The sequence below is a fragment of the Oncorhynchus mykiss genome, chromosome 19 (assembly GCF_057628025.1).
Source record: "Oncorhynchus mykiss isolate SJ-2025 chromosome 19, ASM5762802v1, whole genome shotgun sequence".
Lineage (NCBI taxonomy): Eukaryota > Metazoa > Chordata > Actinopteri > Salmoniformes > Salmonidae > Oncorhynchus > Oncorhynchus mykiss.
The window spans coordinates 76,236,827-76,255,520 of NC_143040.1; the positions used below are offsets into that span (position 1 = coordinate 76,236,827).

Genomic DNA, 18,694 nt, shown 5'->3' on the forward strand with positions numbered 1-18,694 from the left:
CTAGACTCTCATTGACCTCCGTACAAAACTCAGTGCTTGTTGGATGAAACAATGCCACCTTCTGGAGGCATACATATTTTTCACCGAGTTGGGCCTCTCTCTTCATTTTCCTCTCTGATGTGAGTAGATGTCCTCCCGTTGTTTTTAAGGTTATCTTGGATGCAGTCTCATTATACCGTAGTGGTTCCCATATGTCTTGAAAGCACCATTAGGACATGGAGAGACAAGTATGTTGTCAGTATAGTACAAATCGTATATAGATGTAGGCCATTGGCTGCCTTCATCACAAGGGGTACGTACAGGAGTTCTGATTGGTTCCAAGTTTAGCAGTTTGCAAATATGCCTGGGCAGTGTTGAAATATTTTTTTACTGACAAACTGCAAGAATTGAGTGTGAAACACATTTTTACAGTAATCAAGAATATTTCATTGTCAGATACAAAAACTCAGCTCCTCCCTCGGCGTAGGATCGATCAAATTCACTGTTTTCGGCGTTGGCCCACCACCGAAAAGTGCAGTATAATGCCACACTACACAACTGGGAACTCAGATTGGGGACTTCAGTGCGTTAAAAACAACTGGAAACTCGAAAAAAACTGGGAAAAGACCGAGTTCCCAGTTGTCTTTATAGCACCATAATTCCCTTGATTTGTATTTTTTTTATACATTTTGTCGTTACAATGCTGCGCCACTGCTGAGGTCGTCACTAGTTACCACAGCAACAAAGTCTTAAACCCCGCCTATTAAAAAAAAAATGTATCTTAAGTATTTTGAGATTTTAAAGCCAACCACACTGCTAACCTTAAATGAACACTGAAAAACACTTTTTTGTTTTCAGGGATTTTTCTGATATACATTGTGGCTGTGGTAACTAGTGACAGCCCAGTAGCTGATGACTGGTCATTTGTCAACAATCAAGACCCACAACTCAAAACCCATTGGATGAGAAAGACAGAAGTCCCTCCGCTCTGACCTTCTCCTCCAATGGGTTTTGAGAAGGAGACGAGGGGAATGTGATTGAGAAAAGGCCAATGTACAGGTTTGCGGTCCAAAAATAAATCGACCTATGGTTATTCGGTTGAAGGTTGTAACGAGGAGCATTGACGATTGTGAACCTTTTTTTCCCAGGCGGTTTTAGGTCACCATTTCGATTAATCACGCAAAAACGCGTTTGCCCAATGAAAGTACCCCATCTTGCGACAGCAGGCAGTAGTTGAGCATACCCTCCAAATCCAGCATACGCCACTGTTTGTGTTTGAGGAATGCGGGGTGAGTGGTACTCGCTGCTACACGAGCTGTATTTATACACCACCGCATCGGCCAGACGTGCTGTAGGTATTGTCCCATTTTTTTTTTTTATTAAAAAAATAAAAATCTTCCTCTGGTTTTAACACAGGAATTTTTCATGTAAACTATGTTTTTCACCCCATGTGAACGAGTGTTGGCAGGTAGGGTAGCGCTGCCATATTCCCAACCCGTTAGCACACAGTTTCTACGTCATTTAAAATGGCGCCAATATTAAAGTTCAGCGGGCCATCGAATCTGGCATAATGTTTCATAATAAACACTAATTATATCCACACTCTCTAACGCGTCCATATGCAGAGTGGAGGCACAATACTGGGGTCAAGCGATACTATACATCTCGGCTAAATTCGTTGAGTGGGAACTTTTAGCATTAGCTAGGCTAGCTAACGTGCGAACGTTACGTGGCTTAAAGCAGATAGCTACTAGATAGCTTAGCTAGTTAACTAGCTGCCGTGTTTACTAGTTAGGGGGTGCTGCGGCGACAAGCAGCCTCTGCCAAGTTGGCACGTCAGGCATGCTATCTTTCAGTGACAAACATGTTTTCTTATTTACTTGTTCGTATAGCTCAACTAGCTGCGAATGCTTGTTTGTTTGACACGTTGTCGCAGGTTGTGCTTGGTCAACATGAGGTAATAGATTCGTAAAGTTTTGTCTAATATGAGTCTGTTCCTGCCTAACTATTTGTTTGGACATTGAGGTGGTTTATTATAGCTAAACACATTCTAACCTGGCACGGTTTTTACCCGGGGCGCGTTCATATGCGTTCAAGACAACTGGGAACTCGCAAAATACGAGGTCAAATCATGACGTCAGGGCTCTTCAGGTCGGGAAGTCGGAGCTCTAGAAAGAGGCCCGAGTTGGATGACAGCTCCAAAAAATACATCCCATTCGGAGTTCGTTTTTTCCGAGTTCCCAGTTGTTTGGAACGTGGCTTTGGTCATCATGGGCTCACCATTTTTTAATTTTTTTTTAATTCAAAATACAGATCAACAATTTACATTCTTACATACATTAACGAGAAAATACTGAAAAAATTAATAAAAAATAAACAACTCTAGTGCAATTGTTGATCGTTCAGACACAGCCGTGAGGTCATTGTGATGTAGTTAGTGTTTTTTGCTTGATATCTTGTATGGGAATAAACACTGTCAGTAGCACAGTTGTGTTTCGCTTGTTCCTATTTAGTTAGGAGGCTTGAAACAAATGCATGAATAGTGACTAGTACTTCTGTGTGATGTTTTTGTGGGGGAGGTGACCATCTTATAACTGAACTGTAAGATTAATATTTTGTTTCTTCATAATTGCAAACAAATGATGTACCATTATATGTCAACTCTGTCCAATAACGTTATTGATCATCAGTTAGGCTGATGACAGCCATGTTTAGTGTCTGGTGACAGAGTTCTGTACATGGAGGCAAAGGAATCTGTCTGTACTGGGCAGTTGGTTATGAATCTCCTCTTTTCAGATTACACCTTGACCTCGCCAAGACTGACCATGAAGAGAGGTCGGCATCCAAGCAGCAGTGAAGAAGACTCTGATAATGGAAGTAAGCATTCTCTCTAGTCTAGACTAATACTGCATTCAAAACAACTGGAAACTCAGAAAAATACAAGGTCAAATCATGACGCCATTGATTTTCAGGTCGGAAAGTCTGAGCTCTAGAAAAAGGCCAGAGTTGGAATACCGAGTTGGATGACCGTTCAAATCAATTTTTCCCAGTTGGAGCAAAAAACATTTCTCCAGAGTTCCCTGTTGTTTTGAACGCACTGAAGTCGGAAGTCAGAGATTTCCGAGTTCCCAGTTGATTTGAACATGGCATAACACTAACCTCTACCCCAGACTAACCTCTACCCCAGACTAACCCTAGGGCTTGACATTAGGCTTAGGGCCACTTGTCCAAAAATACAACTTGTATAATGCAAGGAACCCCTTTATGAAATGCATTGCTGTATTATCTTTCCCCATAGAGAATCGGACAGTAGGCTACTCTCTGCCCATTGGCTTCTTTGCATATTCAAGCCTGTTTCAAAGTACCCTTGGTAGCCTAAGATATTGCTACATTGCAATTACAAAAAAAGTAAAATAGCAATGAGGCTGATGCAACGGATCAGAACGCTTCTCTTAAAATGTTGATCAAGTTTTATTTCTTCATATTATAAGCTGTAGGCTATGTGCAAATGTTCCGAAACACAATGAAATCCAAATCACATGTATTTATATAGCCCTTCGTACATCAGCTGATATCTCAAAGTGCTGTAATTAGCGGGAAACTGCATGCACAAGTGGTTTCAAATGACAGAGTTGCAAATATATGTTAGAAATGAAGAAACGGGGGATCTAAAGATGCATCAACTAGCATGGGTTATTAATATGGATAGGATTGGGTCTTTGGCTGCTGGACAATAACATAATGTTGTTTTGATAACCAATAGAACATGGTTTCATGGCATATGAAGTGTTTATAAAATAATTCCCTCAACATTCCTAAGATCGTATTTTTAAAGGCTACTTTGAAACCCTAACCCTAAACCCTTTAGGCCTACCTAATTAAAAAAATATATATATATTTTTAAATCTGCATCCCTGGCAAGAATGTCCCGATTGGTGTTTAGCATCCCCATCGCATGAGCCTGAAGCCACAGACTCTGGCCAAACTCGTATTTCTAAAAATTAATTCAAAGGCACGGAGCCTAAAAAGGCACTTTTCATTTGTATTTCATTTCTAAGTAAGTCACAGCCTATATGTTGGAATTTATAGACTATGATGATTCAATAGAACAAAATGTTGGTTAAATGCGGAGCCAGCCTAGTTTGTCACTCGCAAATGCTTTACTTATTTGTAGGCTATAGCTTTGAAATAACTGAAATAATAGGCTATTAATCTAGCCTAAATAATTCACTTCCTGTCTGGCTCCTGACCTATTCAGTGTTTTTACGACATGTAGCCTATTTGAAATGATGAGTGCTTTTTACAGTCGCCTTTTCATGTAGCTTATTAAAATACTTTTCATTTAAATCATATGGTTCTGTTTCAATACATAACAACCAAATGGTAGGTCCAGGAAGTCACAACAATAGATGGGTGTTGGTTAAATGGTAGGTCCAGGAAGTCACAACAATAGATGGGTGTTGGTTAAATGGTAGGTCCAGGAAGTCACAACAATAGATGGGTGTTGGTTAAATGGTAGGTCCAGGAAGTCACAACAATAGATGGGTGTTGGTTAAATGGTAGGTCCAGGAAGTCACAACAATAGATGGGTGTTGGTTAAATGGTAGGTCCAGGAAGTCACAACAATAGATGGGTGTTGGTTAAATGGTAGGTTCAGGAAGTCACAACAATAGATGGGTGTTGGTTAAATGGTAGGTCCAGGAAGTCACAACAATAGATGGGTGTTGGTTAAATGGTAGGTCCAGGAAGTCACAACAATAGATGGGTGTTGGTTAAATGGTAGGTCCAGGAAGTCACAACAATAGATGGGTGTTGGTTAAATGGTAGGTCCAGGAAGTCACAACAATAGATGGGTGTTGGTTAAATGGTAGGTCCAGGAAGTCACAACAATAGATGGGTGTTGGTTAAATGGTAGGTCCAGGAAGTCACAACAATAGATGGGTGTTGGTTAAATGGTAGGTCCAGGAAGTCACAACAATAGATGGGTGTTGGTTAAATGGTAGGTCCAGGAAGTCACAACAATAGATGGGTGTTGGTTAAATGGTAGGTCCAGGAAGTCACAACAATAGATGGGTGTTGGTTAAATGGTAGGTCCAGGAAGTCACAACAATAGATGGGTGTTGGTTAAATGGTAGGTCCAGGAAGTCACAACAATAGATGGGTGTTGGTTAAATGGTAGGTCCAGGAAGTCACAACAATAGATGGGTGTTGGTTAAATGGTAGGTCCAGGAAGTCACAACAATAGATGGGTGTTGGTTAAATGGTAGGTCCAGGAAGTCACAACAATAGATGGGTGTTGGTTAAATGCTCATTTTAATGGTCAGAATTTGGAGCAGCAATTTTTTTTTTCTTCCTCTGAGCGTTGAGGGTTTTTAGCCAAGTGGTTGGAAATGATGTGGCGTGATGTGATGATGTGGCGTGATGTGATGATGTGGCGTGCCAGAGTGCGACCGATGAGCGGGATTTCCGACCACTCAACATACTTGGCTCTGATCCAATGCTGATTGGAGTAATTGTTTGATATTGTGATAAACATTTTTTGTTGTTTCTTATCCCGGACAAGTGTTAATGTCGAGCTCTATCTAACCTCAGACTAACCCTAACCTCTTCCCAAGACTAGAGGTCTTCACGGATCCAACTGTACCTGAGACCCGATCTGGGACCCGAGTGTCTTCGGATACAGAATTGTCAACTAGATGGTATTTTCCATGAAGAAATATTGGTGGAACTTTGCTTTAACACTTTACAAGTATTTTTGTGGTAGTGGAAGAAGTTTAAAATGTTTTACTTAAGCCAAGAAGTTAAATATAGTAATATAGTCAAAGTAAAACAAATTGGTCTGATTACTTTGATAGACTACACATATATGTTCCAAAATGCTATTACGGGAGAACATCATTCTCAAATGCACACCTGATGAGAACCTTTTTTTATCATGCGACAGAGCTGCATATTAACAACTTAATGGTAGAAATTAGAGAGAATATCTGAAGATGTAACGATAGGATTGTGCTTTACTGTTTTTGGACAGTAGTAGAAGAAGAAATGCTGGTTTCAATATCATTTTGGCTGTAGGCTATTGAAAACAAGGTAAGATAAGCTATTTAAAACAGCCAGATTTCAAAGAATGATATGGGTGGCTAGGCATCGCAATGATATGGGTGGCTAGGCATGGCAATGATATGGGTGGCTAGGCATCGCAATGATATGGGTGGCTAGGCATCGCAATGATATGGGTCGCTAGGCATCACATATGGAATTATTTAGCTTATTAGAATATCATTCCAATGTTGGTTGTGTGTGCCGGGAGTTTGTGGCATTGTCTGTAGGCCATGGCTAGGTGCTATGGTATTCTAGAGAATATGGTCGTATCTTCCTGGCCTGAACCGAATGCACACTACAAAATGTGCAACATAGGATTGTTTTGAGTGGCATGCAATATAGACAATTTTGACTTTGTGGCTATGGAATTTTAGTCTGACTGACAGCTCTCACAGCTCATCCTCGCTCTATAATTACGTGGGTCATGTCATTCAGGCTAATGGAATCTGACTTTGTGGCTATGGAATCTAGTGGAATCTAGTGCCCATTCAACGTACGCTGGCGCTTTGCATCCATTCATCAAGTGGAAGCAGAGAGAGTTTCGGAGCGACAACTATTGCGAGTGTCGGAATTGTACTATTTTTTTCCAAAGAGTGAGAATGGAAGAGACACGGGACATCCTGCTGTGTGCTCTTGGCCATGAAGCATCAAGTGGAGGTCCAGCCTGTCCACCAACATGATGAACAGTCTACTGCTTGATTGATTGATCTCCGTCCACAGACTGAGGACTGCAAGGCAGAGAGGGCTGTTAGCAAGTGATGGCGCTCAAAAAGGTCAAGGAGACCATTCTTCAGTGACTGAAGCAGGGAGGGTGAAGGCTGGGAGGGTGAAGCTTCTTCATTCTTTAACACAAGATAGCGCCAATAGAGATGGCAGCTTCGCTTCTAGTCCTTAGGAAACTGTGCAGTATTTAAAAAATATATGTAATTGTTACATTGTTAGCCCAGAAAACCTTATGTGTTATTATATACAACAGGGAAGAAGTATTGGATATAGTAAACACATCGTTCGTGGACGGTGTTTGCTTGTTTGCAGACTTTTTGTACAGCTTTGACAGTGCTACTGATAGTAGTGGTGGCGCTTGGCTTGCATGTGCAAATTCATAATACACAGCATTCTATGATAGAACTGTGTTATTAAACGTGTCAAATGAAAAGCTTATTTAACTCGTCCAATAGTGTTATCACGTTACATTATACTGTCTCCACATTACATTATACTGTCTCCACGTTACATTATACTGTCTCCACGTTACATTATACTGTCTCCAGCTCACGTTACATTATACTGTCTCCACGTTACATTATACTGTCTCCACGTTACATTATACTGTCTCCACATTACATTATACTGTCTCCACGTTACATTATACTGTCTCCACGTTACATTATACTGTCTCCAGCTCACGTTACATTATACTGTCTCCACGTTACATTATACTGTCTCCACATTACATTATACTGTCTCCACGTTACATTATACTGTCTCCACGTTACATTATACTGTCTCCAGCTCACGTTACATTATACTGTCTCCACGTTACATTATACTGTCTCCACGTTACATTATACTGTCTCCACGTTGCATTATACTGTCTCCACATTACATTATACTGTCTCCAGCTCACGTTACATTATACTGTCTCCAGCTCACGTTACATTATACTGTCTCCACATTACATTATACTGTCTCCAGCTCACATTACATTATACTGTCTCCACATTACATTATACTGTCTCCAACTCACGCTACATTATACTGTCTCCAGCTCACGTTACATTATACTGTCTCCAGCTCACGTTACATTATACTGTCTCCACATTACATTATACTGTCTCCACATTACATTATACTGTCTCCAGCTCACATTACATTATACTGCCTCCACATTACATTATACTGCCTCCACGTTACATTATACTGTCTCCACGTTACATTATACTCTCTCCACATTACATTATACTCTCTCCACATTACATTATACTGTCTCCACATTACATTATACTGTCTCGACATTACATTATACTGCCTCCACATTACATTATACTGTCTCCACGTTACATTATACTGCCTCCACGTTACATTATACTGTCTCCACGTTACATTATACTCTCTCCACATTACATTATACTCTCTCCACATTACATTATACTGTCTCCACATTACATTATACTGTCTCGACATTACATTATACTGCCTCCACATTACATTATACTGTCTCCACGTTACATTATACTGCCTCCACGTTACATTATACTGCCTCCACGTTACATTATACTGCCTCCACGTTACATTATACTGTCTCCACATTACATTATACTGTCTCCAGCTCACGTTACATTATACTGTCTCCAGATCATGTTACATTATACTGTCTCCAGCTCACGTTACATTATACTGTCTCCAGCTCACGTTACATTATACTGTCTCCAGCTCACGTTACATTATACTGTCTCCAGCTCACGTTACATTATACTGCCTCCAGCTCACGTTACATTATACTGCCCCCAGCTCACGTTACATTATACTGTCTCCAGCTCACGTTACATTATACTGTCTCCACATTACATTGTACTGTCTCCACATTACATTATACTGCCTCCACGTTACATTATACTGCCTCCAGCTCACATTACATTATACTGCCTCCACGTTACATTATACTGCTTCCACGTTACATTATACTGCCTCCACGTTACATTATACTGCCTCCACGTTACATTATACTGCCGCCAGCTCACATTACATTATACTGTCTCCACGTTACATTATACTGCCTCCACGTTACATTATACTGCCTCCACGTTACATTATACTGCCTCCACGTTACATTATACTGTCTCCAGCTCACGTTACATTATACTGCCTCCACGTTACATTATACTGCCTCCACGTTACATTATACTGCTTCCACGTTACATTATACTGCCTCCACATTACATTATACTGTCTCCAGCTCACGTTACATTATACTGCCTCCACGTTACATTATACTGCCTCCACGTTACATTATACTGTCTCCACATTACATTATACTGCCTCCACGTTACATTATACTGCCTCCACGTTACATTATACTGCCTCCACGTTACATTATACTGCCTCCACGTTACATTATACTGCTTCCACGTTACATTATACTGCCTCCACGTTACATTATACTGCTTCCACGTTACATTATACTGTCTCCACATTACATTATACTGCCTCCACGTTACATTATACTGCCTCCACGTTACATTATACTGCCTCCACGTTACATTATACTGCCTCCACATTACATTATACTGTCTCCAGCTCACATTACATTATACTGTCTCCAGCTCACATTACATTATACTGTCTCCAGCTCACATTACATTATACTGCCTCCACATTACATTATACTGTCTCCACATTACATTATACTGTCTCCAGCTCACGTTACATTATACTGTCTCCAGCTCACGTTACATTATACTGTCTCCACGTTACATTATACTGTCTCCACGTTACATTATACTGTCTCCACGTTACATTATACTGTCTCCACATTACATTATACTGTCTCCAGCTCACGTTACATTATACTGCCTCCACTTTACATTATACTGTCTCCACGTTACATTATACTGTCTCCGCATTACATTATACTGTCTCCAGCACACATTACATTATACTGCCTCCACGTTGCAGTATACTGCCTCCACATTACATTATACTTTCTCCACATTACATTATACTGTCTCCACATTACGTTATACTGTCTCCAGCTCACGTTACATTATACTGCCTCCACGTTACATTATACTGCCTCTACATTATACTGCCTCCAGCTCACGTTACATTATACTGCCTCCAGCTCACATTACATTATACTGCCTCCAGCTCACATTACATTAGACTGCCTCCACGTTACATTGTACTGCCTCCACGTTACATTGTACTGCCTCCACGTTACATTGTACTGTCTCCACGGTACATTGTACTGTCTCCACGGTACATTGTACTGTCTCCACGGTACATTGTACTGTCTCCACGGTACATTGTACTGTCTCCACGGTACATTGTACTGTCTCCACGGTACATTGTACTGTCTCCACGGTACATTGTACTGTCTCCAGCTCACGTTACATTGTACTGCCTCCAGCTCACATTACATTGTACTGCCTCCAGCTCACATTACATTATATTGTCTCCACATTACATTATACTGTCTCCAGCTCACGTTACATTGTATTATAGGCAGACTATACCCTATGCAGCTGAATGGCAATAGGGTGGCGCACTTTACGAGTTGAGATTGAGAAATTAAAATAGCTTATTTTTAAATTGTGGCCACAAGTTAACACGCAGTTGCATTTAGAATTGTTATTTGTTACGCAGTGACTGGGCTGACCAATGACTGGCCTTACAAAAACAGGTTTCACTCCAGTAGTCTACAGACATTGAGGAGCTTCTCTGGTGCTGTCTGACAGGTGGTAGACTATTCCTCTCTAACTAGTCTGTATGCTGTGTGTGTGTGATTTAATAAAATGCATGACGACTAATGAAAATACACGTGCCAATTTAATTCCACAAAATGATGCACATTTTTACTGATAAGCATGACAGGTCAAATGTTTTTCCGGTGGCTAACCGGTTAACATCCCTACTTCATAAATATTCATAGTTGATATATTCCCCTGTTGTATCTGTTTCCAGGTCTATGTTTCCTAGATGCATTAAGATATTATAATGCTGTTTGTTTGTTGTATGTAGTGCAGACAACTTCTATTCCACATTTTAGCAATATCACAGCATGTAAGATTGGGTTACATGAGTTTGTGGCCCATCCTCATTCCTGCCAGGCATATTCTGCACTTTTTCAGTTAAAGGGGTGTGTCACAATATTGATTAATTTAATCTCTTTTACAGTAAAACACTTTTACACAACCATCAAATGGGAGACATTAGGGATGTGAAAAAACATAGTTGTGTTTTGTTCTACCTCGGGTAGGAGTATCTCTAATGTAGGGCCTTGCCACTGGCCTACAAGTAAGGAAATGTCAGATAATTGAGATGACTGAAGTCTGATGTCTTTTCTCTGTCATCTTTAAGGTAACTCCACTTCCTGGTCCCAACATTCTCAACCCAGGAGAGCCAATTGGAAGAAGCCCTCAGAAGTAAGTCACCCCACCCTTAACACCTAACCCCTCACCCAGCTTCTGTCTGCTTGTTGCTGTGTGCTGATGAATGTCGTCTGTCTATGTCCCAGTTATTTAATGATCTGTTTGTCTATGTCCCTATTTTAGGCTTGGGAAGTAGACCATATATATCGTATACCGGGTTATTTGGAGAAGGCAATGGTATAGTTTTTTTTCATATCATCAAAACTATCATCAAAACTATCCGTTTTTTAGTAAGTTAATACCTGCAGTCAACTTGTACAATACGTTAGGGAGATGAAGCAGATTGCCTTCTTAGTTTCACCTGTTACATCATTTTACTTTATGACGCTTGTTCCCCAAAACAGTTGAGACAGTAAATTATTTAGTTGTACAACGGGCCAATGCGGGAGACGGTGAGTCTATAGTGTCCATCGTGGGGTAGGCGATATACCAATTCTTTAGAAAGAGAGGGATCCAATTCTGAAATAGTGTTTAATACACACACGTTGACAATAAATGTGGCTAAATTCACAGTCGATAAAATGATGAACGCGTTAAATTATGTGACGTGCAGCCATATTCAGGTCCTGTCAACAAGCTTTTTTGACACGCAAAGACCCAAACGCCTTTTCATAGACATCCTGGTTGAGAATGAAACGACTGAACAACGAAACAGCACAGCAAGTAAGTGAAATAAATAGTTTTTGATTATGTTTTACTGGTAATGTGGACATGCATAAATGCCAACAAAATAACTTTTTGGTCAGTGTGTGTGTAACCTTTATTTAACTAGGCAAGTCAGTTGAGAACACATTCTTATTTACAATGACGGCCTACCCCGGCCAAACCCGGACGACGCTGGGCCAATTGTGCGCCGCCCTATGGGACTCCCAATCACGGCTGGATGTGATACAGCCTGGATTTGAACCAGGGACTGTAGTGACACCTCTTGCATTAAGATGCAGTGCCTTAGACTACTGTGTCCATGTGTTTGTGTTATCTATTTAACCGTATGCGTAAATGGCTGCTACATTTTAAATCAGTGTTTTTGGCGAGGAAAATAACGGATATCGGTATCGTCCAAAAATGTCATATCGGTGCATCACTATAGTTTTTCCACTGTTCCAAATGGTCAGAAATAATATTGTAATCTGACAGCATCTGTTTGGCACACACAATACTCTCACAGCACTGCTCCTTCACCCTCCTTTGTCTGGATCTCCTCCTTATATCAGCCTTGTAGAACCACCATGGAGCTGGAGGCCTGCTCCTTTACCCTCCTTTGTCTGGATCTCCTCCTTATAGCAGCCTTGTAGAACCACCATGGAGCTGGAGGCCTGCTCCTTTACCCTCCTTTGTCTGGATCTCCAGTAGTTTCCACAACTAAGTCAAATGTCTTCCACACATCTGACTTTCTCTTTCCCTCCTGAGCAACCAGTAAACATTTGCCTGTTGAGTCCATTTTGCTGTTACGGTGTTCAGAGTTTGTTATAACCAATGTATTGATTTGATTGTGATAGGCTATTGATCACGTGCATGTGATACATACATGTTTCACATGGAGAGAGCAAGGGTTGAGGGAATAGGGAATGTTATTCCTAAACAAATGAGGGTTTTCGGTAACAACTTTTCAATCAGAAATGGCTGTGATTATGTTGCAGCTTCAGCAACAAGCCTGAGAGAGTGAGCGCAATAAACTCTGATGTTCTGTGGTGGTCGCTGCGGCAGAGAGGAGACAGACAACAGGTGCTAGTTACAGTCACAGTCTTTTTTTTTAACACAGCGCAGCATGTCTGAGCCCGGCCCTACACAATCAAATCGATCTCGTACTCATTCTAGAGTAATTTGTGTGTGTTAATTATTTAATCAAACAGTGCGCTTAAAGGCTCAGTGCATACAGTTTATTAAAACACAGGGTGTGTCAATATATGAACAAATACATGTTTAAAAATGTTTCAATCATTTGGTCGAAAGAACACGACTCGCTCCTATCCTACCCTACACTCATCAATTATTTAGTGAGTGATCTGTCTGTGTCTCTGTCCCAGTTAGTGAGTGATCTGTCTGTGTCTCTGTCCCAGTTAGTGAGTGATCTGTCTGTGTCTCTGTCCCAGTTAGTGAGTGATCTCTCTGTGTCTCTGTCCCAGTTAGTGAGTGATCTGTCTGTGTCTCTGTCCCAGTTAGTGAGTGATCTCTCTGTGTCTCTATGTCCCAGTTAGTGAGTGATCTGTTTGTGTCTCTATGTCCCAGTTAGTGAGTGATCTGTCTGTGTCCCAGGTATTAAGTGAGTGTCTGGTCTGTGTCCCTGTGTTGTGCAGGTGTTCAGGACAGACTTCATCACGGCCATGAAGCTCCATGACACGTACCAACTGAACCCTGAGGATTACTACGTCCTGGCCGACCCCTGGAGACAGGAGTGGGAGAAGGGAGTCCAGGTCCCTGTCAGTCCTCACACCATCCCCCAGCCTGTAGCCCGGTAAGACATGCAGCCTGTAGCCCAGTAGGACATGTAGCCCAGTAAGACATGTAGCCTGTAGCCCGGTAAGACATGTAGCCTGTAGCCCAGTAAGACATGTAGCCTGTAGCCCGGTAAGACGTGTAGCCTGTAGCCCAGTAAGACATGTAGCCTGTAGCCCGGTAAGACGTGTAGCCTGTAGCCCGGTAAGACGTGTAGCCTGGAGCCCAGTAGGACATGTAGGACATGTAGCCTATGTAGGACATGTAGCCTGTAGCCTGGTAGGACATGTAGCCTGTAGCCCGGTAGGACATGTAGCCCGGTAGGACGTGTAGCCTGTAGCCCGGTAGGACATGTAGCCCGGTAGGACATGTAGCCCGGTAGGACATGTAGCATGTAGCCCGGTAGGACATGTAGCCTGTAGCCCGGTAGGCCATGTAGCCCGGTAGGCCATGTAGCCTGTAGCCCGGTAGGACATGTAGCCTGTAGCCCGGTAGGACATGTAGCCTGTAGCCCGGTAGGACATGTAGCCCGGTAAGACGTGTAGCCTGTAGCCCGGTAGGACGTGTAGCCCGGTAGGACGTGTAGGACGTGTAGCCTGGAGCCCAGTAGGACATGTCCTACATAGGCTACATGTCCTACATGTAGGACATGTAGCCTGGTAGGACATGTAGCCTGTAGCCCGGTAGGACATGTAGCCTGTAGCCCGGTAGGACATGTAGCCCGGTAGGACATGTAGCCTGTAGCCCGGTAGATCATGTAGCCTGTAGCCCGGTAGGACATGTAGCCCGGTAGGACATGTAGCCTGTAGCCCGGTAGGACATGTAGCCTGTAGCCCGGTAGGACATGTAGCCTGTAGCCCGGTAGGACATGTAGCCTGTAACCCGGTAAAACATGTAGCCCGGTAAGACGTGTAGCCTGTAGCCCGGTAGGATGTGTAGCCTGTAGGACGTGTAGCCTGTAGCCCGGTAGGACGTGTAGCCTGTAGACCGGTAGGACGTGTAGCCTGTAGACCGGTAGGACGTGTAGCCCGGTAGGACATGTAGCCTGTAGACCGGTAGGACATGTAGCCAGTAGACCGGTAGGACATGTAGCCTTTAGACCGGTAGGACATGTAGCATGTAGCCCGGTAGGACATGTAGCCTGCAGGACATGTAGCCTGTAGGACTTGTAGGACATGTAGCCTGGTATTACATGTAGCCTGGTTGGACATGTAGTCTGTAGCCCTGTAGGACGTGTAGCCCGGTAGGACGTATAGCCCGGTAGGACATGTAGCATGTAGCCTGGTATTACATGTAGCCTGGTAGGACATGTAGTCTGTAGCCCATGTAGCCCGGTAGGACATGTAGTCTGTAGCCCTGTAGGACGTGTAGCCCGGTAGGACATGTAGACTGTAGACCGGTAGGTAGGACATGTAGCCTAAACACCATCCCTCAACTTGTAGCCCAGTAGGACATGTAGCCTAAACACCATCCCTCAGCCTGCAGCCTGGTAGGACATGTAGCCTAAACACCATCCTGTAGCCTGGTAGGACATGTAGCCTGTAGGCCGGTAGGACATGTAGCACTGTAGGACATGTAGCCTAAACACCATCCCTCAGCCTGTAGCCCTGTAGGACATGTAGCCTAAACACCATCCCTCAACATGTAGAAGCCCGGTAAGACATGTAGCCTAAACACCATCCCTCAGCCTGTAGCCCAGTAGGACATGTAGCCTAAACACCATCCCTCAACCTGTAGCCCTGTAGGACATGTAGCCTAAACACCATCCCTCAACCTGTAGCCCTTGTAAGACATGTAGCCCGGTAAGACATGTAGCCCGGTAAGACATGTAGCCCGGTAAGACATGTAGCCCGGTAAGACATGTAGCCTGTAGCCCAGTAAGACATGTAGCCTGTAGCCCAGTAAGACATGTAGCCTGTAGCCCAGTAAGACATGTAGCCTGGTAAGACATGTAGCCTGTAGCCCAGTAAGACATGTAGCCCGGTAAGACATGTAGCCCGGTAAGACATGTAGCCTGTAGCCCAGTAAGACATGTAGCCCTGTAAGACATGTAGCCCGGTAGGACATGTAGCCTGTAGACCGGTAGGACATGTAGCCTGTAGACCGGTAGGACATGTAACCTGGTAGGACATGTTTCCCTGTAGGACATGTAGCTTGTAGCCCGGTAGGACATGTAGCCTGCAGGACATGTAGCCTGTAGGACTTGTAGGACATGTAGCCTGGTATTACATGTAGCCTGGTAGGACATGTAGTCTGTAGCCCATGTAGCCCGGTAGGACATGTAGCCTGTAGGACATGTAGTCTGTAGCCCTGTAGGACGTGTAGCCCGGTAGGACATGTAGACCGGTAGGTAGGACATGTAGCCTAAACACCATCCCTCAGCCTGCAGCCTGGTAGGACATGTAGCCTAAACACCATCCTGCAGCCTGGTAGGACATGTAGCCTGTAGGCCGGTAGGACATGTAGCTCTGTAGGACATGTAGCCTAAACACCATCCCTCAACCTGTAGCCCGGTAAAACATGTAGCCCGGTAAGACATGTAGCCCTGTAGGACATGTAGCCTAAACACCATCCCTCAACCTGTAGCCCGGTAAGACATGTAGCCCAGTAGGACATGTAGCCTAAACACCATCCCTCAACCTGTAGCCCAGTAGGACATGTAGCCTAAACACCATCCCTCAGCCTGTAGCCCAGTAGGACATGTAGCCTAAACACCATCCCTCAACCTGTAGCCCGGTAGGACATGTAGCCTAAACACCATCCCTCAACCTGTAGACCGGTAGGACATGTAGGGCATGTAGTAGTCTAGTGGCAAGGCCCTACATTAGAGATACTCCTACCCGAGGTAGAACAAAACACAACTATGTTTTTTCACATCCAAATCAAATCAAATCAAATTTATTTATATAGCCCTTCGTACATCATCTGATATCTCAAAGTGCTGTACAGAAACCCAGCCTAAAACCCCAAACAGCAAGCAATGCAGGTGTTGAAGCACGGTGGCTAGGAAAAACTCCCTAGAAAGGCCAAAACCTAGGAAGAAACATAGAGAGGAACCAGGCTATGTGGGGTGGCCAGTCCTCTTCTGGCTGTGCCGGGTGGAGATTATAACAGAACATGGCCAAGATGTTCATAAATGACCAGCATGGTCAAATAATAATAAGGCAGAACAGTTGAAACTGGAGCAGCAGCACATCCCTAATGTCTCCCATTTGATGGTTGTGTAAAAGTGTTTTACTGTAAAAGAGATTAAATTGATCAATATTGTGACACACCTCTTTAACTGAAAAAGTGCAGAATATGCCTGGCAGGAAGGAGGATGGGCCACAAACTCATGTAACCCAATCTTACATGCTGTGATATTGCTAAAATGTGGAATAGAAGTTGTCTGCACTACATACAACAAACAAACAGCATTATAATATCTTAATGCATCTATGAAACATAGACCTGGAAACAGATACAACAGGGGAATATAGCAACTATGAATATTTATAATGAATATACGCTTTACTTTGTGTTAGCTGATTAATAGACAACTTTCCAAGTCAAATGTTCTCTCATTCAGTGGTTTATGGTCCTGTCTGACAAGAATACACACAGTAAACATGTTTTTTCTATGTTGTAGCTATTGTAATCGTCACTAAGGAAAACAAGTGGGCTCAGACATCAAAATGACATTTTGGGGTCCAAGGTTCCTTAAAGAGTTTTGTATCTTTAGCTACTACTCTTGCAATTTAGTCAAGGGTCCACCACAGGTTTATCTTTGGGGTCCAAAATCCAATATGGCTGCCATACTACCATTTGATGGAGGACAAATCACATGTAAATATGCATTTTGTAGATGAGGCATTATTTTCTGAATTGTGGTGTAAATCCATTTTATTCTGTATCCATTATGGCCAACATAAACACCTTCACCTGCAGATAAATTGCCCTGGTTTATTTAGTATTGTTTTATTGTGTTTTAAGGGGTTTCCTAAGGCTCTTGGTATAACTAGACTATGAGTGGCACTGCCATGCCTCTGTTTTGTTTGAATAGCTGAAGACAATTAGCTTGTCAGTGTTTTTTACAACACAAGCACATAGTAGTGTAACCAGGTTCCTGTATTACTACAGTCAGCTACTCTAGTCGTGGATATGTACAGCTCTAACATTTCCCTCTTTTACCCACTGAAACTATGTGGACAAGGTTGATTCCAAGTCTTTGAGGTTACAGGACATGAGCGTGTATTAACAGGAAGAGGAGAAATAGTAGCCAGTAGTGGTTGTAGTTCTGGGACCTGACCAGGTTACACAGCTAACAGTAGTGGTTGGGGCCTGACCAGGTTACACAGCTAACAGTAGTGGTTGTAGTTCTGGGACCTGACCAGGTTACACAGCTAACAGTAGTGGTTGGGGCCTGACCAGGTTACACATCTAACAGTAGTGGTTGGGAAATGACCAGGTTACACAGCTAACAGTAGTGGTTGGGGCCTGACCAGGTTACACAGCTAACAGTAGTGGTTGGGGCCTGACCAGGTTACACAGCTAACAGTAGTGGTTGGGGCCTGACCAGGTTACACGTCTAACAGTAGTGGTTGGGAAATGACCAGGTTACACAGCTAACAGTAGTGGTTGGGGCCTGACCAGGTTACACAGCTAACAGTAGTGGTTGGGGCCTGACCAGGTTACACAGCTAACAGTAGTGGTTGGGGCCTGACCAGGTTACACAGCTAACAGTAGTGGTTGGGGCCTGACCAGGTTACACAGCTAACAGTAGTGGTTATAGTTCTGGGACCTGACCAGGTTACACAGCTAACAGTAGTGGTTGGGGCCTGACCAGGTTACACATCTAACAGTAGTGGTTGGGGCCTGACCAGGTTACACGGCTAACAGTAGTGGTTGTAGTTCTGGGACCTGACCAGGTTACACAGCTAACAGTAGTGGTTGGGGCCTGACCAGGTTACACAGCTAACAGTAGTGGTTGGGGCCTGACCAGGTTACACAGCTAACAGTAGTGGTTGGGGCCTGACCAGGTTACACAG

General features: G+C 43.2%; 1 protein-coding gene across 4 annotated transcripts in view; it reads left to right on the top strand.

The window, feature by feature from the left end:
* The first annotated feature begins 982 nt into the window (after window positions 1–982).
* jade1 (jade family PHD finger 1) overlaps window positions 983–18,694 on the top strand; it is an 80,347-nt gene continuing 62,635 nt past the window's right edge. Inside the window, exons 1-4 of one of the 4 annotated variants that reach the window (XM_036955453.2) lie at window positions 983–1,330; window positions 2,776–2,856; window positions 11,161–11,225; window positions 13,529–13,686. In XM_036955453.2, coding sequence (XP_036811348.2) covers window positions 2,805–2,856; window positions 11,161–11,225; window positions 13,529–13,686 — 275 coding nt within the window. In that variant the 5' untranslated portion in view covers window positions 983–1,330; window positions 2,776–2,804. Of the gene's footprint in view, window positions 1,335–1,482; window positions 1,937–2,775; window positions 2,857–11,160; window positions 11,226–13,528; window positions 13,687–18,694 lie in introns of those variants that run through there. The other 3 variants (XM_036955448.2, XM_090211758.1, XM_090211759.1) reach the window with 3 other exon arrangements.